The 22,104-nt window shown below is 47.0% G+C and overlaps 1 protein-coding gene across 1 annotated transcript in view; it reads left to right on the top strand.

Annotated features, from left to right (window-relative positions):
* Nucleotides 1–279: 279 nt before the first annotated feature.
* LOC144109485 (ATP-binding cassette sub-family A member 17-like) overlaps nucleotides 280–22,104 on the top strand; it is a 48,117-nt gene continuing 26,292 nt past the window's right edge. The window contains exons 1-8 of the mRNA XM_077642307.1: nucleotides 280–420; nucleotides 1,045–1,200; nucleotides 2,200–2,459; nucleotides 5,442–5,544; nucleotides 7,270–7,379; nucleotides 10,237–10,337; nucleotides 17,692–17,968; nucleotides 18,701–18,871. Coding sequence (XP_077498433.1) covers nucleotides 322–420; nucleotides 1,045–1,200; nucleotides 2,200–2,459; nucleotides 5,442–5,544; nucleotides 7,270–7,379; nucleotides 10,237–10,337; nucleotides 17,692–17,968; nucleotides 18,701–18,871 — 1,277 coding nt within the window. The 5' untranslated portion in view covers nucleotides 280–321. The remainder of the gene's footprint in view (nucleotides 421–1,044; nucleotides 1,201–2,199; nucleotides 2,460–5,441; nucleotides 5,545–7,269; nucleotides 7,380–10,236; nucleotides 10,338–17,691; nucleotides 17,969–18,700; nucleotides 18,872–22,104) is intronic.

Below are 22,104 nucleotides of genomic sequence, written 5' to 3'. Positions count from 1 at the left end.
TTGAAGTTGGCAGCAAAGGCGCGGAGAAAACTACCGTCAGGAAACAGCCAAAATTCAAGAGTTCCAACCTGAGAACAAGTCGAAAAATGAAAAAATCAGTGGACCATTTTTAAAGGAATAAATGTGTATCCCGTTGCTTAGAAGCCTGCTTTCCGGTCATCCTGGTCTAATTCATGACGTGCTGAAATCACCAGGCGTCCTGTAGCTCCGCACAGCGCCTTCAAAAACCATTACTACCGTATTTGCCCCGCCTTCACCTGGACAGGTATGCAGCTGCCGACAAGCGGCGAAGCGTACGTGTGCAACTACGACGCCACCGGAATGTCTGGCCGCACGTGGGACTACTTCAGCGTCTGCCCGGATGAGGGCGAACTCTTCGATGACCTCACCGTCGAGGAACACCTGCTGTTCTTTTCGGCCGTGAGTGGTGTCTTGTTTCCCTTCGGCGGATCGAGACTCTGTGCCGCCATATTGTCGCAAATTTCAAAAATGAGCTCAACAGAAGTTCAAGTTAAGTTCATTCTTTGTTTAAGTACATGAGAGACGAAAGATGGCGTCACAGTCTGGCTGAGAGGCTGAAAAATGCTTGAGCATTTTTGTAGTGCGGGACATGCCCAACAATTCTGGACAAACGCATTCTTAAACAGGAAACCGTTTATAACCGCAGTTTTTTCATAGAATGGAAGATATCACTTTAACAATCAATATATTCGTAGATCACCCGACGGCAGTTTAGAATTTTTTTTCTTTTAGCGTTTTTGTTATCGTCAAAAGCGTCCCCCATTGGTTTTCAATGGCAGTCTTAACAGCTCTATGCGATCAATGGAAACTTTCTAAAAGAAAGATGTTGATACACATCATAAGACTGGACCATTACCTTCAATATTTCCATAACAGTATCGCACGATTTTCCCATACTCAAAATTTTTGTCCTTTAGCATGTTTGACATGAAAAGAAAGTCTTGAACCGCACACGAGAAGATAACATATAAATGGTCGCAATTTGATCTGTGCATCAGCAGTTTTCTTCCTGTGCACATGCAGCTTCGCCAAGCGGATTGGAGCGACGCTGAGCAGCTGACCAGCGTGGTCCTTCGGACGATGAATATCGAACAGCACAAGGACAGCCTAGTGTCTCAGCTGTCGCATCGCCTGCAGCGTGTTCTGTGTGTGGCCATCGCCACGTGCGGCGCTCAGCAGGTGCATTTCTCTTCTGCGCCCACTTTGTTCAGAATCGCGCGATAAGTGCCTCCATTTTCCGGGAGATTTAAGTTGCACTGCAACGTTACATGACTGACGTCAACAGAGACAAGTAATACATGCTACCTACATGCCAACATGCCGACGGATAACTGCGTTTAGTACCTTTCAGTGGACACCTGCCTTTAGTTTACCGTAAAGCCATCACCATATACTGTCAACTGTCACTACCAACGCGGCCGGGCTGATTAATTTTACTTTAGTGTTGTCGTCCTGGAATATGACTTACACCTTCCTTTATGAGGTCCTCCGTCAATCGCTGCTATTCATCCTCCCAATTACTTTACCATCAAGAGTAAGTGGAAGGTTTCCGCAGCGTTCCGCGTTAAATTTCACGCTGAATTCTCCCACTAGTTCTTTTATGAAGGTTGTAGGTATCATAGCAATTCGCAACGTAGTAGCAGCATTTCTTAACTTCGCACTATAGTCAAAGCTGTGGCGGGTATAGTCAGAGGACCACGCCCTGTACGTTCCCGGTTAGCCATGCTAACATCCACGCTACGCCAGGGTTAGGCAACTTCTATGGACACCATTGTACAGCTAATCTAGACGTCAGCGCCGATTCCTCCCCATAGCGGCCGGAAAGAAACCAACTAGAGCGTCGTATTGTTGACATGGCAACGGTATCCAGCAGAAAAAAAAATTCGTGTCTCAGTGGCATTCAAACCACTGCCTGCGGAAACAGAGCATTTTTGTTTTCGGGGCCTCAGATAATCCGGGCACCTCTGCCATCTCTGGCGCTGTTTACACGCACAGGAATTATTCACTTTTTTCCATTAGTTCTCCTTCAGTCACCAGAGTGTGCTGAATTATTTCGAACCGAAACTAGCTTGAGTTTCCTGCCCCTGGCTGCGCTCGGATCGCTGTCCGTGCCCAGCATCGGGAACTGCGGAGGCAATCGCGACGCCCGAGGCTGACTCCTGCCTGTGCCCGCCGCAGACTGCCCTGCTGATCTTCGACGAGCCGACCAGGCTGATGGACCCCAAATGCCGTCACGAGGTGTGGGAGGTGCTGGCACGAATGAGCCGCCGCAGCAGCGTCCTCGTCACCACGCAGAGTATCGAGGAGGCCGAGGTGCTCGCCGACCGACTCATCGTCATGCGAGACGGCCGCCTGGTGTGCGCCGGATCACCCACCTGGCTCAAGACCAAGTTCGACTCCGGGTTCTTCCTGCGCTTCACCAAGCTGGCTAACTTCAGGTGCGGTGCGCCTGCGCTGACTGATCTTCATTGATTACCTACCCAACGGGCACTGAATCTACATTGGACGTTCTGTGGACGTTCACAGGACGTCCCACACATCCCCAGGGCATCTAAGGGAGCTTCAATGCCCATTGTCACCTACCCAATTGGCATTTGGATGTCCTGGGACATCCAAGCGCCCATTGGATGTCCTCCTTTGATGTACTTGGATGTATGTCCCATTGGATGTACTCCCTTGGATGTCCTGGGGACATTTGAGACGTTCTGCGGACGTCCAGTAGAGGTTCAATGCCCATTAGGTAATAGCTTCGTGTTGAATGGCCTATCATACAAGCGTATTACATCACCTGATTGGTCAAGTGACTTCATTCCTAACACGTTGACGGAGAGAGGAACGAAGAACTCATTCGTCCGTCTATGCCCATATCCAATGATCAGTTCACCTAGACACCTAGCCATCTGTCTGCCAGCCAGCTGTATGACGGCCCAATGATCTGCCTCTGAATAAGTCACTCGAGAAACAATGTACTAACTGCCCGCTTTGCCTGGCTTGGGCTGAGCCCCCAACACCCAAAGGACTCTGAGCACAGGACTTCTACTTTTCTTACTTTTTATTTTGCAAAACTGACAGACGTTGGTTGGGTACAAAGCCTTTGTGGTCAATGAAGAATTCCCAAAACTAAATAAATCATGGTATAAACTGCAGACCTCAGAACAACTGGACATAAAGCGGGCACAGACACTTGATTTTTAGCAGTGCAAATATGTGACAGGCTACAAATCAACAAAATGAAAAATCAGAATCAAATGTTTTATTATTACTCCAAGGGTTTACATTGCATTTTTATGAAGGAAGGACCCCAGTACTCGGCATAGGAGTTTTATGAATAGTCGTTAAAGCAAGCAAATTTTTTACATCACAGTTGCTCCTTATAGATAAACATTTTTTATAAAATGAAGCGAACAGTTACTAAGGACAATAAGAACAGCAATAAAAGGCGCACAGTTCTTTATAGCTTGTTATTCTACCTAAAGTGCAATGGGCTAAGAAAATTTTAAAATAAGATCTCAACATGTCTGCACATTTCTACGGAGTGAAGGCGAACAAGTTATAAAGCTGCCAGGAAATTATGCATAGGCTTTACGTCATATTAGTTTACGGGTGCTGCAATATTGCACAAGCATTTGAACGTAAGTGTTGCAACATAATGGGTGGTTATAATGATTATTAATGAGTGCTTTTTGTCATTGGTAATATAATCAGTTTAATGGGAATATGATCTTTACTTGGTATGTGTCTGCTACTTAAACCGTCTTCTGTGCGCATGCCGTTAATATGGGTAATATGCGGACTTGTCAGAAAAGTGATTAACAAGGCTGGGGTATATTGAGAAAGTCCTGATACGAATGGCACGTTTCTGTGGGCGAATAATTGATCCAAATACGTTTTGTAAGCACGGTCCCTTGTCTTTAGGCGATTGCACTACTGCATGTGAAGAAATGAAAAATATAGTTTGCGCAAAATCTATGCGCATATACTGAAACATCGCAGCCGTAAGCTAATTTGGAGCAACTATTATTAATTTGCTTTTTTTCGCGTGCACGTCAGATTCGAACAACGCTCGAGATACTTGCACTGGGAGGCTGTGCAAACGCGTGCCATTCAGGGTTATTGCTAAGTGGTCACAACTTACATTCTTCTTGATCGAAACAAGGTCCACTTCGCTTTCCACGTGTTAACAGTAAGGCAATTTTGCCCAAACCACTGCGAAACATTCCTAAGCTTCTTAATTATTCCGTGCGAAATTCCTATAATGTATCCCCTGTGCAATATGACTTAGTCTCGTGGGTGCATGTAGGTTCACATCAGCTCAGAACTAATGACTGATTACTGACATACAACGAAAAAGAGAGGGGCCCGAACATGGAACCGTGCGGCACGCCGAGTGCGGTAATTTATGGCGTTGAAACGAAGTTCTTCACGCGTTTCTTCCGTCCTGAATTGCAATACATGATTGCGTCATAATGATTGCGCCCTAAAGATGAGGGTTCTATTTTCTCTAGTAGTATTATGTGGTCAACGATGCTAAAAGCTTTTCATATGTATGCGTACTACTAACGCTATTTAAGTAAAGCTGTATTTACCAGTTGCCTAAGAACAAGAAGTGATACATACATGGATCTGGGGAGTCTGAAGGCATGCTTTGTGGGACAGTGGTTGTCGTTCTTAAATATTTCGGTATCTTTACGGAAAGCACTTCTGCAAACGCTTTACTAATTACACTTAATGTATATATCGGCCTGTGGTTGGATAGCGGGGATTGCTCACGCTCTCTGAAAATAGGCATTACATTTGTAACTTGAGTTCATCAGGATACACTCCACCTGCCACTGAATCATTATGTAGCTGCAAAAGATGACTCCTTAATCTAAAAATTACGAGACACTTTGGCAACTAACGTCTTGAGAGGCGAAAGCCGACCATTCTGTGACAAATATCACTATGCCGTGACGACTTCCGGTGGATGTGACGTCACGCCATTCTCGTGGCTCTATCGATACCCAAACTATACATCTTTCGGGGATCTTAAGTATTAATTACGCTTAATTACATATTTTTTCATCTAATTTGCACAAATTCGACGTTTTCCCGACCATTCAATGCCAATTTTCACTATGCCATGACAACTTCTGGTAGAAGTGACGTCACACCGTTCCCGTGGCTATATCGATGTCCACGCTATTTCGACGCTATTTGGACATTTTTTTACTATAATTAATTAACTAATTACTCTGCAGACATCAAACGTGGCTTATAGGTTCATTTTTTCCTCCTCTGTCTGAAGCAACCATTGGTTTTCTCTTATCTTTTTAGTTCCGGAATTAACACGAGTGACACCCTCTGTTAACGGACGGACGACAGTATGAGGCATTAAAGGCTTTCGTCTTAATAATGTTTTCCGCACTTTGATATCGCAGGGAGCGCGACGTCAAAAAAGTCGTCCAGTACCACATGGGAGCAGTGGAGCCCAAGCGGGTGACCAAACTGGAGATGGTGTTCAACCTGAGCGACTCCCTCCAGGTAATTTGGCTCGACTTGGCTTCATTACTTTGGCCATATTCTTGTCCCAGGCTCTTCTAAGCCAAGTGCGCCGTTAGTTGCTTTACTGAGTAGCTTATGGAAAAGACGGCGCAGACACTGCAAAGAAGCAGCTTGGCATCGCACACACAGCACGCGCGGAAAGTATAGACGTCACGCAGTGTTCGCAGCTAGAATTAACGTGATCGTTTATCCCTCATAGAAATGGTCTGTATACAGTCTATAGAGTTCTCTTAGTCTCTATTGCCGTCCTATAGATATTTTTGTCCATTCATAGTCTATAGTATTATACCCTGGGGGGCTAGTTGGTGCATGATTTTGAATAAAGGTGATGCGCAAAACAGATAGCACAGGAATAAGACAGACGAAACAAGCGCTCGCCTTTATTCAAAATCATAGTCTATAGACAAAAGTCTATTGAAAGTGTATGGCCATAAATATATAGATTGCCAATAGACTGTCTGTAGGATTTGTATTGCCTATAGACTGTTCTCTAGGATTTGTCTACAGAGAGTCTATAGACATTAGACACAAGTCTGTGGACAGTCTATAGACTGTCTAAAGAAATTTTTGTAAGGGATTGGTATGTTAGTGTAACAATGCATATGTGAATGAAAACCCGGCGGCCGTCGTCTGTATGTGACAAGCCTCCGAAACGTGTACGGCCATAAATATAGATTGTCTATAGACTGTCTATAAGATTTGTATCGCCTATAGACTCTTCTCTAGGATTTGCCTACAGAGAGTCTATAGACTTTATACAGAAGTCTATGGACAGTCTATAGAGTCTGTAAAGTAAGTTTTGTAAGGGATTGATATGTTAGTGTTACAATGCTTATGTGAATGAAAACCCGGCAGTGGCCGTCTGTATGTGACAAGCCTCCGACAAAGCAGACAAAACTTACTACACTTATGGCCTCGAGCGGGATTCTATCCCACGGCTGTGCGAACAGAACCTCTTCGCTGGCCGCTGCTTCAGCCCATTTGCCCTTCGCTGCATTCTTCCGCTTATCGCGTTGTGCTTTTTGGATATCGTCGTCGTCATTAAATTTCATCCGTGCCTCTCGCGCTGAGCTCTGGCAACCGCCTGCATCACTATTTACCTGCCTTCAGAAACTGAACCACACGAGCACTTGGACATACAAAGTGGAAGGGGCGAGACGGATGGGTGGGTGGGCTGATGGACGGATGATCGCAGTAGCTCGCAACCGATTGCGGCGACACACCTCACCGCGCGTCCCTTCCCCCGATGACGTCAGTGGGCAGACAGTGTGAGCTTGAAAGATGGCTGTTCTGCCCTCTGACGTCATCGGGGTAGGGGACGCGCGGTGAGGTGTGTCGCCCCAATCGGTTGCGAGCTACTGCGAGCAGAGATTTCTAAAATTTATTTATAAATTACAGGGTCAGCGCAGAGCTTTTAAATTTGACTCGAATATCCACAAAAACCACCTCTACAGATGTGTTGCACTAGAATATGCCCATCAAAATCACTTCAGGGTCTCTTCAAAAAGTCACTAGTGTGAATGACAAATTCAGTTCATCAACAGGAAGCGCTCACGAAACCTGAGCCACCATGCTAACGCATTCTCTACGCATCAGTCGCATTGATCGCCCATGAATTTGTTTTCATCGGTGTGACGTATAGGTGAAGTAACATATGCCCTTCCTGTTTTGCGTTGGCTCATCGCTGCGTGTTGAACCGTGCAGTACGCGCCCCGCATGGCCAGGATGCTGCACTACCTGGAGAAGAGGCGCATCGTGCTGGGCATCGCATTCATGAGTCTCACCTCCTGCACGATGGAGGACGTGTACATAAGGTGCGTGCGGGATTTCGCCTATTACAGCGCTAGCTGTTCAAAGCCATGGTTCCCGGCCTCCGCGTCGTAGTCGTCGTCGCCGTGCATCTTCCCTTATGAAAACACTCTATATACTTTCTATAGCCTTCTGATAGACTCTACTGCCTTTCTATAGATTCCTTGTCTATTCCTAGTCCGTAGACTTCATATAAAAAAGAAGACTGAAAGTGCACGGCCATAAGTCTGTGGATTGCTTCTATACTGTCGGTAGGATGTTTTGTGTATGGAATAGTCTGTGGGATATGTATATAGAAATCTAAAAAAATATTTTTAAGAGGTGACCATTCAATGTATATGCGCCGCCCTTTGCTTTCGCTTCATCTTATCTGATGAAAAAGTTAGCGCGAAGCGAGGGGCGACACCATGAGGTGGCATCTTGCGCTCCTGCGCAGTAGTAGCCGCGGCAGTTGCACTGCCAGAGCGCGGCGATGTGACACATCAGTCGCGTTGCGCAGGCACTCCTAAACATTTTTTTTGAGTGGGGGCAGGACTTCGAGTTTCTCTTGCTACTTATTTATTTGAAGTTTATAGACATAAAGTTTTATATTTTTTGTTTAATGTTTCTAATTTTGCTGTTTAGACGTGTATCTGTTAATGCATATAAATTTTGGATAAAACTGGCAGCATTATGAGGTGTACACACAGGAACAATCAACTTCATTAAAAAAGTTTGTGCGCAGTCTGTTTCAATTCTGGTAATCATGCTCATGAAGAAGGGTCAAACAATCAACGTCGACTGGCTACAAAAGTAAACTAGCTCAGCCTCACTGTGCTTTACATTAATAACACCCTACAATTGAAGCGTTTGTCAGAAATCTCATCTCCTCGAGTGCAAGGTGTTGGAGACTGGGGGAGGGGAGGTGGGCGCTCGCTGCCCACTCTGGAGAAACGTATGAAGGGTGACAGCCCCCCTTATGCGCTACTAACATGTGTGATTACAACCGACTAGCCCAATTGAGAACCCTCTTATGCGCTTATATGTGCTGGAGTCCAGAGCCATAAACGTGCGGCGGGTCGAACAGAGAACGAACGTTCATGAGTCTCTGCCCTCAAACACGCTGCAAGGCAAAATGCGCAATTCTGTGCCAGCACAATTTTCACATCGTAAAGCGCTCGTGTAACCCTAGGAATACAAAAACGCAATCGTCACACACTCACGTGTCGCAGCAGCATTCAAAGAAAATGCGACTATTGCAAAACCCGCCGCGGTGGCTCAGTGGTTAGGGCGCTCGACTACTGATCCGGAGTTCCCGGGTTCGAACCCGACCGCGGCGGCTGCTTTTTATGGAGGAAAAACGCTAAGGCGCCCGTGTGCTGTGCGATGTCAGTGCACGTTAAATATCCCCAGGTGGTCGAAATTATCCCGGAGCCCTCCACTACGGCACCTCTTTCTTCCTTTCTTCTTTCACTCCCTCCTTTATCCCTTCCCTTACGGCGCGGTTCAGGTGTCCAACGATATATGAGACAGATGCTGCGCATTTCCTTTCCCCAAAACCAATTATTATTATCACACACTCAGGTGTCGCAGCAGCATCCAAAGAAAATGCAACTATTGCAAAACCACGATGTGGACAATCTATAGAGCTGATCATCCGCATTATCGGGGTGTATAACCGCCGTTTAATTTTTCGAATTAGTTATTTTTCCACAGAATTGTGTATTTGATAAATTTTCAGGCAGCGCGGTACAATTGGACCGTGAAACGAATGCTTCGATTACGCTATAAGAGAAAATGAAATGGTGTTATAATGGGTGATAAAACGTTAGGCTAGCCTCCATCAGCAACCTTCTTAAATTGGCCTCGTGAGAATTTCGGCCCCTTTGTTTGTTTCTGTGACCTTAACATTACTACACTAAAACGTCTCAGGTGCGACTAATCACTCTTTGAACGTCACAACGTGAACAAGGGAGGAGGATGAGGAGGAGGAGGAGGAGCAGGAGAGACTTAATGGAACAGGACAGGTCTGCCTGGTTGCCGGCCTGGCATGCTACACCAGGAAAAAGGGAGGGAAAACCTCTGTGTGCTCTCCAGCGTTTCGACAAAAGGTCTTGTCTTCGTTTGGGCAAAGCGTTCATCATTGGCGGGATTTAAAAAGGGTCAACCCTCCGAGGAGGAAGGCTCGGGGAGGGGGAGGAGGGTCTGAAGTGGGAATAGTGCTAGGATGGGAGGGTGAATCTTGTCCGGGCATGATGGCTGCTAAAATTGATTAACTGGTTGACCTGCAAAAGTTTTCACAGTTTTGCAGTAATACCGCAAGACGGTGCGCCTGGCAGCATGCTGCGTTGCTTTTTCAACGGTATATTGACTTCGTCACTGGTACAGCTGGCGCCATCTATGGTAGCTTATTGCAACTAGACGTGCCTAGCAGATTTGTTGTAAAAATCAGGTTCGCAGTTGTGTCAAACATACGCCTAAAATAACGCACACTGACAGCATATTATGTTCTAAGAGAAAACAAATAACAGCAAGCTATACTCCGCTGGTCCTTAGTGGTAACGGAGTGGATTCCAAGAGAAGGCAAGCGTAGCAGGGGGCGGCAGAAGGTTTGGTGGGCGGATGAGTTTAAGAAGTTCGCAGGAATAGGGTGGCCGCAGCTGGAAAAGGAGAGGGTTAATTAGAGAGACATGGAAGACCCCTTTGCCCTGCAGTTGGTGTAGTCAGGCTGATGATACTGATGATACTCCGTTGCGCAAGGAGAGGGGGCGTGCTTCAGCCCCGTGGCTTTCGCGTCATTGCCAGAAAGGTTGTCGCTGAATATAGCACTGATCGCTCGTCGCACCCTGAGGCAAGGAGTGACATTTTTTCGCCTTCTTCCAGCATGGTCAGTGGACAGGAGCCCAAGCCTAAAGTCGGGGCTGGTGACACACGCGCTGCAAGCCCGGCACAACAGGAAGTGGACGCGGCCAAAGAGAAGCAAGGTGCGAGGCGTCCTAATTAAATGGCGATACGACACCGTGATTAGTACCAGCAGCCGCTTAATACAGCGAAATTGAAGCGAAAGCTTCACTACGCTAGGTAAAGCCAATTTCGCTGCGCGCTGCCGGTTGAGCTTCAAGTGAGCCAGTGGTCAAGTGTGGCTGCAGGCCTTACATATATGGTCTAGCATGGTGTCGCACCGCTTGAACTTTGACCTTCCGATTCGCCGGTAGAGAGAGGTAGAATAGGCCGCAGCGTTCATTGGGCGACCGCCATCAAGCATTAATTTAACTGCCAACTGCCAGGGTGACGGAGTGGCCGCGTTGCCTATCCAGTGTGCGGAATGCACTCAACGTTAGAGGCGCCAAGCCGCGTCTACTTGCCCGATACACCGCAGCCTTCGCTCTCTAATCAGGTTCAGGGGTAGTTAAACCGCAGCCAATTTTTTTATGAACACACTAGCCGCCAGCGCTTTTGTATTTTGCAACCACACAAAACACCCGGGTATTCCGGCTAGCCATTGTCACAGTTACTGTTGTAATTATTTCAAGGTATTATCATTGTCTACGTTGCAAAAGGCATTTCAGATTTCCAACCTCACTGCATTCCAGTTGTGCAGAAGATGCCCGCTGAATTTCGCGTTACATTTCCGTAACCGCGGAGCCAATTATTTCTTTCTTTTTTCGGTTATTGAATTTCTTTTCAAATATATCGCCCACGCTTATAACTCAGCCAGTTGGTGGTGCGTAATGCTTGCAGGCACTTTCAAAATCGCACCCGCCCCCCTCCCCCGACAAAAAGGAAGCTAACTGCAGCACGGTAACTTCACTGCGGCGAAGAGAGACCCCCCACCCGCACACACAAATTTCTTATCCTGGTGCCAACAGAACATAGGACAAAAAAAGCACCGATGCCGAATTAAGGCAGCGTGATTTACTCACAGCAATCATTTGTCTGTTTTATTATTATTATTTTGTATTCAGAAAATTCAGACAACACAGTGTCTTGGTGCAGAGGGCAAAAGGCGAAAATCAATCCGCCTGACTGGGCCCTAAGGACAACTCGAACACAACAGCAAGGAGCACTTATATGCACATACATAAACAATATAATGATCACAATGTAAATGTTTGTACAACAAAACTTCCTTATATAAACATTGATTCTATTCTTATTATTCAGAAAACAAGTCTAAAAATCACAGAAAAGGACAACGCAAGAGAAGACAGATCAAACATATCTATAGAAACTAATTGTACGCCTAGAAAAAACAAAGAAAAATCACATAACAGAGCAGTGCAAGAGCAGACACAGATCGAACATATGTATAGAAACTAACTCTGTACGTATAAAATAAAACAAATGTGCGATCAATAGAAAGATGTAAGCAGAAAAACAATTATAGAGAATTTTCCAGAAAGTAACTTTTCGCCCGCTTACGAAAAGCAAAGAGAGAAGATTTCTCCATAATATCAATTAACTCGGGATGGGAGATCAAAAGGTTTGAGATTTGCCAGTTCAAAGACGGCATACCATAGTTTGTTCTGTTTCTTCGTTTCTGTATATTTGTGTGTGTAAACACAGATCGTGTTTGATCGGTCGTGTATTAATAAAAAATTGTTGCCGATTGGCTATGAGTTTCAAGAATGCCACCTGCGACAGACGCTCATAATATAATGTTTGTATAGGCAGCATTCGGTTCTTGCTGAAGTAGGAAGATGGGGAGTAATATCTTGAAAAATTTTCAGTAAAGCGAATAGATTTATTTTGCAATAAAGAAAGGCTTTCAAAATTAGTTTTCCCAGTGACTCCCCAGATAAGTGAACAATAGTTCAACCTGGAATGAACTGCACTGAAATAAAGCTGGCGCCTTAGCCGGAGCGGCAGAAATGGTCGAAGCCTGTTCAGCATTCCAGTGCATTGTGCTATGGTGCGCTTAATGCGCTGAATACGTGGTGGCCAGCGGAGATTTTCATGGGATTGTACGGCTAAGAATTTTACTTCCGTAACGCGCTCTGAAGGTCGAGACTGAAAAATTATCAGATTAGCGAGGTGAATTGGTCTATAGGATTTAAAAAGCCGCGCTTACCAGGTCGTGAAATCAGTTTGTTTCCTGCATTAATATGTCGTATACAGGATCCAAGAGAACTATAACCAATAAATAGACGCCACACAGGGAAGAACACACGTAGCATATCTATCGCAGACTCCATATCTTTATCAGCCCTGGGAGGACCGTCAAGCGTCGATTACATGCTCATTGAATGCAAGAGCCTTCATCATGTATAATGTAAATAGTGTGTTCTGTTGCCTGCACTTAGTTTCATTATAGATATGATTTGCACGGATCCCAATAAACTTTTAGCTAGGGATCCAGATGTTGTTTCAAACATGCTTTGTATAAATGTTCCGAAATGAAATCCAATTCAATTCCGGTGCAAAGGTTTAGCATCCATGTATTGTTGATTCAGCCTCGGCACAAAGCTTATTCTTCCATGCTATTAATTGCATAATACCCTTGTCCAGTAAAAAATTTGGTGCAAATATACTGAGTGTAGAGACAAGGTTAGGCAGTGGTTGAATATTTTCCTCGTCAGAAGCACAGTTTCTTTCGGCGTATCTGTAATCCTCATCGCCATCAGCAGTCTAGCTACACCGACTACAGGACTGCAGGACGAATGATTATTCCAGTGAGCTCAAACTCGGTCCTGTGCCAATACTGCGCTCACCTCACCCTACCCCACCCCCCACCCCTTCCCCCTTCCTTATCTCATCTCCTCACGTGACGGTTTGCCAGGCCTGTTACCTTGGCCTTCTCTTGCAACTTACTCAGTTATCCAAAGGGGGCAACCGGCTGGTTATCTAGTCTTCACATTATATACCCGGTCCATTTCCGTTTCCTATTCTCGATATCGGCTAGATTATAACTGACCTTTGATTCCTGACTCATCCTGCTCTCTTCCTGGCTCTAACCGTTTCCCTTAATTATTATTCCCTTTGTGCATAGCTCGCTTCGCTGTCTCCAGTTTATTTCATGCCTTTTTTTATGTCAGTTCCTACTCCATTGGCTAGTACTGGCAAGAAAAAAAACTATTATGTGCCTTTCTCTTTAGAGATAGTAGTAAAATGCCGTTCGTCCGTATCCGTGCTGACTTTATCTGTATTCGTCTTTCATTTTGACCTGAGTGCTACGTCGACAGAAATATCCCCGAGCTACCTGAAAGTAATTTAACAAAGATGTAGCTGGGACCTTGTTGCTTGTTCAAGAATAGAGATGTCTCAATGTCCATACTTTAGTGAAAATCTGCGCCAAAGAATTCGCTCGTCAGGGGAGAAATGCTCTAATGGAAGACGGAAATGTCGGCTTGCATGGTGCAAGATTCGTTGTAGTAAACGTAAAGAATTGAAGAAGAGGGGAAAACGTTCAGTACCTTATATAGAATATAACTGCATTCTAGTACTACAGCTGCGCTTAAGCGATGTGGCTTACCGGGATCTCTGGTGCGCAAGTTCTCGCTTGTAAGGCAAAGACTATCGCGCACTACCGGCAGCACGTATGAGCCACAAAAGCCAAGGCTTCCGTGTTCTCGAGAACGTGTATCAGTTTCACACACAACTGAGTAAAAAGTATTTTCCAACATATTTAGAAAAGCAAGGCCGCAGTGCCAGCCATGAGAGATACAAGAAGCCTGCTGAAAAATAAGTTCGCATGAAAACTAAACCTAGCTGCACAGACCCCACAATGTTCCAGGCTGCTACTGCTGCCTTGGCAGCTGAAGAACGGTATTGAATTTTGTTATCTGTATGGCGTGTGCGTGCGGTAATTTTTGGGCATTTCTGTGCTTCTTGACACTAAGAAATGATCATAGATGGATAAACTTAATTGAGCAGCAATTATATTTTTCGTCAGCAATGTACGAGTATTTTTTGTGTTTACAAAATACTGGAATTTTATTACTTTTCTGCCATGTTTTCTTTATTCGGGCATTACAGAGTTAAAGAAAGCTCTGACTTCCGCTTTCAAACGAAGCACATTTTATGCGGTAATCTGGATGTTTCTAATATTTCGCGCATTTTTTTTCCTACGACGAAACATTATTTTTAAAAAGTCTGGGCTAGGTTTTAAAAAATTATCAAAATTTTAAGGCGATGTCCTGAAGGCAGTCTAAACGAAATTTCAGCCCGTCTAAGTGCTCACGCCCATGGGAGAGAAGATGGCTTTATAAAAACTGGTGAAGATTTCTTGCCGGCTACGCTATAGTGGCTTCAATTAGTTGTCATTTACTTGAGCACCGTTCTGATTAAATTGATGTCATGTGCTGTAGACGGAATACCAATGCATTGCCTGAGCTTCCCGCATTTTGCGGTGCTGCCCGCGTAGCAGCAGTGTGGTACAATAAAGGTAGCAGCTCCCACGAGCCCGACACTCACTCGCCGTAAATTTTGTAACTTCGTATGAAGCCGCAACAGCTGAAAGCTCTTAATCTCTCTCGTTCCGTTAACCTCACCGGGCGCCTTACTGACTTCGAGACAAGGTGCATGTTCGGTTTTATATCACTTCAAATGGTTTGCTCGGTATCATGACAATTACCACAGCAGTGGCCAAGTGGTCTGCGCATCCGCCTTGCCAAGCGGGAAGTGCTGGTCTCGATCCCCAGTGTCGCCATCTACCTACCGGCAATATAAGTTTTCCCGTTGCCTGGTGCTCGGCTTCTGACGGTTTAAATCCTTAGAAATGGGTCTTTGACCCTACCTTGCGTAGGATCATCATCATGACAATGCTATATATCTAGAGAAAGCTGTAATAACCATGTGAACCAACTCCCGGCCACTCTTCACGCTGAGCCCTTCACGCAGCAGCAGTGGTCGACACTGGACAACACGCTTAAACTGCGTCCACTATCCTTCGCAGGTTGGTGGCGTTTCACTTCATCTGTATAGCTAGTAACGTCTTTACGCCCACTGCTGCTGCTGCGGTTCCAAGTTTTGCTCTGTGATGGGTTGTATGGCATGTCACAACCCGGTACCTGATGACAGTGTATTTTTTACTTGCGTCTCCTGTGATTACCCGTACCACCTCGGGAAATGTCCTGGTATAACGGCGAGGCATCTCAAAAGCAAATGAGAAGCACTAATGTCTACCTAGAGTTGCCCAACCTGTGAGTCAGCTCAGAAGCGGCAAGGAAATGTGTCCGAACAAACGCAAGGATCTAATGTCGAGCTCAGGCTTACTGAGTTAAATTAAAAGTTCGCTTCACTGCTTCCTCTTGTGGCGAAGGTCGACGCCCTTGCACAGCTAGTTGATAGAGTGAATGGCATGGAGGAAGCAGTACAAATGATGTCCGACAAGTATGATACGATCCTAAGTATGCTTGACAAGCAGGCCACCGGCGTTGCGGTTTTGCAGAAGAAAGTTTAAGCTATTGAGCAGGGAAATGCACTAGACACAACAGAACTTAAACAACAGCTCAATGAGCTACAGCAGTATAGTCGAAGGCAGAATATGGAAGTTCATGGCTTCAAGGTGGAGGCAAATGAAAACCTGCTTGACAAGATGAACGGTCTGGCCAGCAAGCTCCAGCTTCCGCAGTTGGCGAACAGTGATATTGAAGCTCTGCATCGTCTTCCGCAACAAAAAGGGAAAGAATCTAGGGTACTTGTCCGATTTGTTTCAAGAGATCTGAAAGAAACGTGGATGAAGTGTCGCTCACGCCTGCAAACTCACGCCCCAGAGATAAGCTTCCTGGATAATCTCACACCCACGAAGAAGCGGCTACTGTGGCTGGCACGTGAAAAAGGTAAAGAAAAAGGCTATGAGTTCGTGTGGCAGAAAAACGGGCATGTCCTTGTGCGAAAGGCTGCTGGTCAGAACGCCATTCGCATCCGAGATGAAAATTTCCTTAGTAAAATGGGGATGACTGCACTGCTTGGTGCGAGGAATGCCATTCGTAACGCGAGACCGTGTTTACCAAGATTCTAGTTCTTTCGATGTTCTAAAACGGGCCGGCCGCAAAAGCCCGGTCCACATTTTTCTTTTATTCCGCAAACGTGCGTAGCTTAAAGAATAAGGATGAGGAGATCAACATTTCTTTTTTTTATCTTCTTTAAACCGCAGTTTTGACATATTGCCATTCAGTGAAACATGGTATGCACAAACTGCGGACATCGTCCACTTCGAAGGATACAGGTGCGGAACAATGTCTAGGAAAAATAATAAAGGCGGTGGAGTTGCACTGTAGGGTAAAAATAATCTTTCATATAAGTACAGTTTTTCAAGTCTGCGCTTTTTATCAATAGAAGCGGTTCTGTGTTCGGTGTTGGTTATCGGCCCCTTGTGCAAGAATTTTGTTTTTTTCTTGATAGCATACCGATAAGGAACCAATTGTAATTATGGCCGATTTTACCATAACATGTGTTGGAACGATCAGCGGCAACAAGTGACTTTCTCGACATCATTTCTTTACATGGTTTCTCTAACATTGTTAATGCGCCTACACGTGCTATTTGGGGTCGAGTGAGACCCTAATTGATTCATGCTTGACTAATTGCGACGAACAGGACCCAGGTGTCGTGCTAAGTGATTTTAGTGACCACCTTTTGTTTTATTCCAAGATGGCGTGCACAAATCACTACACCTCGGTTCAGCCTGTAACACAGGGAAAAAAAATGAACACATGGTCTCCCATGTGTACTGTCTTTGCGAAATTGACCCTAATCTAGTACACAATAGTCGCAAAAAATAATAGAGCTGCGCTTTTACTGTAGCAATGTTAACCAAGGGCAGAAATTTCAGAAATTTACTATGATCCGCAGAAAACCTGGCATACTGTAAAGGAACTTCTGCAAAAATCACAAAAATAAATCCCGGTTGAAATGGAAATAGGGGGGGAGGGCATAAGAGGTGAAGCTCTTGCCAATGTAATGAACGAACACTTTTTAACTTTTGGAAATTTTGATGGGGCATGGGGCTGACTCCGGACATTTTGAGAAATACTTAGAGCATAGGCTAACAGATACCATGTTTTTGTCTCCAACTACCCCTGCAGAAATCTGCAGCCTAATATATAGTTTAAAAGAACAACTGCTCCTCTGGTTATGATGGTATCAGAGCAGCAGCAATAAAAGCAATTTATGACTAAATATGTAATGTGCTCTGTCATATAGCAAATCTTACTTTAACAACGGGCATTTTTCCAGAGAAAATGAAAGCAGCGAGGGTGATTGTTCTTTACAAAGGCGGCACGGTGAATGATCTTGGAAATTACCGGCCAATTTCAGTGCTTCAGCTGTTTTCAAAAATTTTTGAAAATGTTAATATGCTGAGGTTTCCCTCAACGCAAGTACGGCGTTTCGCAGAGCTGGAAGCCGTGAAGCAGCTCTGCACTGCTCGGTCGGCGAACGCCGGCGTGTTTACCGTGCTGCTGGCGCTTCTGCACAAGCGCCTCTTGTTCTGGATCCGCGTCTGGTGGACCAAGCCTCTGTCCGTGGGCATCATCGTGGCGTCCATGGTGCTGCTGGTCCTGTGCGAGATGCACCTCCTGTCTAGCGCCTTGCCGGCTGCCTCGAGCTTCACGTACACCCCGAAGGAACTCTTCGACGTCTCCTACGGATTCATCGAGGCGGACAACGCGAGGTCAGTGGTGGCTTTTATTGTACGCATGTGCAGCGTTCGGGCCCTTCGTGGATGTTCTGCGTGTTGAGCTGCGTTGCAAAACCATGAACGAACGGAGCCCTGACCGGGTATTCCTAACACGACGGCTCATGGCACGCTATAGTCAGACACAACTCAAGAATGAAGCGGCCGATGCCCCTCATAGGGTGCTTCCAGGCAATAGCGTCTACCGGTTCCCATGACATCTCAGGCATGACATCTTACGGGGAAGTAGATGAAAAGGTTTTAACCATGGCTTAATTGGATTAATCGCAGAGTCATGAAACTTGGTCGACGCCATTTGCTGTAGGGCTTCCTTTGAACAGCCTTGAGTTTTACCCGACTATAGTGCAGTCTCAGGCCATAAATTTCGAATTCGGCTTTGCACTCCGATTGAATATGCTATGCACAGTGGCTTCGTCAACTAACAAGCTTTACTTCATAACTGTGAACACAGCGCTTGTATAGGTATTTTACAAACACTTTCCGCAGTCGTCCATATGTGATCATCGATGTGTGGCAGTTCCCAGTAAGCTCACTGCATATTTAACAGTTCTCTAAACGTCTTATTCCGGCTGATCGCTATTGATACCATGTTATATATCTAGCACATTACTATACAGTGCGCTCCATTTAACTGGAGAATATAATTTTGCGTGCATTGAAGAGGGCGAAGACCCGTGTCTGCGCATAATGTGGGGTGGATCTCTGCAGCAAGAAGTTCGCTAACACCGTGCTGCTGCCGGTGATGTCCGAGCGTTCGGTGAAGGTCTTCTCGCCTACTAGCACATTCGTGGAGCGCGAGCTGCTCTTTTGGGCACAGCAGAACATCCACAACTACATCTTCGAGTACCAGTACGGCGTGAGCGTCTTCGGAGACCAGAGGTACGACGCCACATAGCGGCGCGTCGGGACAAAGGGCGCCTTACCTAACCGTCATTGGTGCCATCAGGCGCACTAGTATTTACAGATTATTGATTATTTTTACTCTATCTATACCAGGAGTCGAGTCGCCGAAATTGTCGTAGAACGCAGTGCTCACGATCGCATCTGCCCCAGTGCGGGCCACAGTCATAATAATATATGAATGTAATAAGGAACGTCTTGCAAGGCGTTGCGTCGCGAAGAACTAGCGGTACAGTCCAGGTACAGACCAGAGGCAGCGGTCAGACCAAAGTACGCACGAGGGTCGGAGCGTTCAGCGCTTGTCGTTGTCTTCTTGGTTAAGCGCCAGCATCTGAAGATTCCGGAGCCGAAGGACAGTCTTACAATTTCCCCCGGGCGAAAAGGCGTCATCCTGGCGGCCCAGGGCGATGTGACGACAGCGGTGTCGTAGTATGGTTTGAGGCGGGCCGTGTGGACAATTTCACGGCCTCGGCAACGATGATCAGGGGCCGGCCTAAGGGGTTCGATGAGGTAATTGACGGGGGATGTCAGCTTAAGAATGCGGTAGGGTCCCTAGTACTTGCTAATAAGTTTGGAGGAAAGGCCGGGACTTGAGGAGGGTACCCAGAGCCAGACCAAAGAGTCAGCAAGGTAAGCGTAAGGAAGTGCAGAGTGATCACAGCTGCTCGGATGGTAGGAGGAGGTGGTGCGGTGAACGATGTCGCATTCCTGAAGGAGAGCTTCTACAACTTCAGAGAGGAAGGCCGGACCTCTATCACTGAGCAACTCTTTGGGAGCACCATGGCGAAGAATGATGCAATGGCGGATGAAGGATGCAATGTCGTGGGCTGTAGCAGTTGGTAAATGCAACGTTTCGGCGTAACGTGTAAGGTGATCGATAGTAACGATGATCCAGCGATTCGTGGTTGATGTGCTGGGAAGAGGGGCGTAGAGGTCAATGCCAACACGCTCGAAGGGCTGCGCTGTGCAAGGCAGCGGCTGCATAGGAGCGGTGGATCGTCGAGGTGGGTTTTTTCGGCGCTGGCATGCGATGCAGGGCTGAACGAACTGGCGAACATAACGGTACATCTCACGCCAGTAGTACCGATGTCGTAGACGGGTGAAGGTCTTCAAGAAACCGCCATGGCCACACTGGGTATCATCGTGGTATGAAGAGCAAATGAAGGAGCGCAGATGGGTCCAAGTGACAAGCAGCCACTTGCGACCATCCGAAAGGTAGTTCCGGCTGTAAAGAAGCTTGTCTCTGATGGCGAAATGGTGGGACTGACGACGGAGAGCACGGGAAAGAGGTCGAGACGGTTGGCCAGATAAGAAATCAAAGAGGCAAGCGATCCATGGGTCTCGGCGTTGCTCGGAAGACATGTCAGCGGACTCAAACGTCAAAGAATTCAGTGCGGATATACAAGGCACTGCCTCAGATGACACAGGGGAACTTGAGAGGGCATCAGCATCGGCATGCTTACGGCCGGAACGATAGACAACGAGAATGTCGTACTCTTGGAGTAACAGAACCCAGGGCGCCAGCCGACCAGAGGTATCTTTCAAAGAGGATCGACGACCAGCAGAGGGCGTGGTGATCGGTGACAACGTCAAAAGGGCGCCCGTACAAGTAGGGGTGAAATTTGTCGATCGCCCAAAGGGTGACTGAACACTCCTCGGTGACAGAATAGTTGGCTTCAGCTTTTGTGAGTGTCCGGCTGGAGTAAACGACAACGTATTCGTCAGAACCAGGCTTGCGCTGAGCGAGTACTGCACTGAACAGAAGACAGCCGACGGAAGCGGTGATGCAGTTTGGGTGATGATCTCGGGCATTGCAGAGGTGGCAGGCAATGCGAGGTTGCGAAGCTCCAGGGCGAGGGGATCGTCGGCACCTCCACCACTTGTAATAATGAACGTCTTGCAAGGCGCTGCTTCGCGAAGAATTAGCGGTTAAGCGCCAGCCTCTGAATTCCGGAGCAGAAGGGCAGTATTATCAGCTCTGGTTATAGAACTGTTGTGGACTGGGACATACTATCATCGGTAGCATAAACCAACTTAGGTCCAAAGCAGAAAACGTTGGTTTATCTATGTTCCCATTGTCCAGCTTGCGGGGTTACTAATGATGGCGTGTTAGAGAGCATTTCGCACATATCATGCGGGTTCTGGTCAAAGCAAGCTGAGGGCACAGCTAGCGTTCACCGCGCGCAGACGCTTTCGCTCCGAAGGAAAGAAGGCGCAGTTTACTAAGAGCACAAGTGTTTTTTACGCAGTAAGCTGCATTACAGAACACTACACGAATACCCAGACCTTAGAACGCCATAGCCCAGCCGCAGCACCCGAAAGCAGGCACGCGGGGCCGCACGTGCAGAGGGAGGGCTACACACGAATACCACGGCAGAGCCAAGGGCGATCGGGAGCCGCACAGCCAACCTTTCCTCGCTCGCGACTCAAGGGAAAATGGAGTATGAGCTCACCCAGAAGACACAGGTTGCACGTCGATGGCCCCTCGTGTGTCGCCACCGGGACTGGCCGGTGGTGATGGAATACGAGCCAAATCGGGCCCTACCCACCTGGAGCGTCAGCGCCACTCCTGCCGGCGACAGACTGCGTTCGGGCTTGTATTCGAGCATAAATACTAGGTACCCGCGTTCTTGATCCTCCGGCAAAGGGCAGGGCACCGGGTGAGAAAACTACACGCCTTTCTGCTGCCCGAGGGGGTGGTGGTCTACCCCTCCATTTCGCGGTCCCGACCTCTCACCGTTACAACGCTGCAAACGTCACCCAAAGGGTGTGGGGTTGACATGGGGAGATAAGTACTTTCTCCCCACTCAATCGCGGCTGACACGGTTCAAAGCCGCCCGGACCCCACCCCGTGATCGCGTACGCTACCGAGCGCACGCCGACCACGGCGGGCCTTGCTCTGGGGGGAACAAAGGAACGACACATTGGCTGACACAAACAGGCATTTATTGCTACAGAAACAATAACGCCAGCTAGCAACAAGGTACGCTAATGAATCAAGGACGTCCGACTCACCAGCAAGGTTCCGAGCGAATGTTCGCCCGCGCTAGGGCAAGGGATATAAACTCCGCAGGCCGGACGGGACGAGTACGGGAGCCTGTCTCCCCGTCGCTTCTTCGCCCCGTCCGCGAAGAGCGGAGCCCCGAGCGACGCGTCCGATCAGGGTGATTATCCCGGCCCAAGAGAGCCCATCTCCCGCGGGCAGGCTTCAG

The sequence above is a fragment of the Amblyomma americanum genome, chromosome 11, assembly GCF_052857255.1.
Source record: "Amblyomma americanum isolate KBUSLIRL-KWMA chromosome 11, ASM5285725v1, whole genome shotgun sequence".
In the NCBI taxonomy this organism is placed as follows: Eukaryota; Metazoa; Arthropoda; class Arachnida; order Ixodida; family Ixodidae; genus Amblyomma; species Amblyomma americanum.
This window is presented reverse-complemented; position numbering and strand designations above follow the sequence as displayed.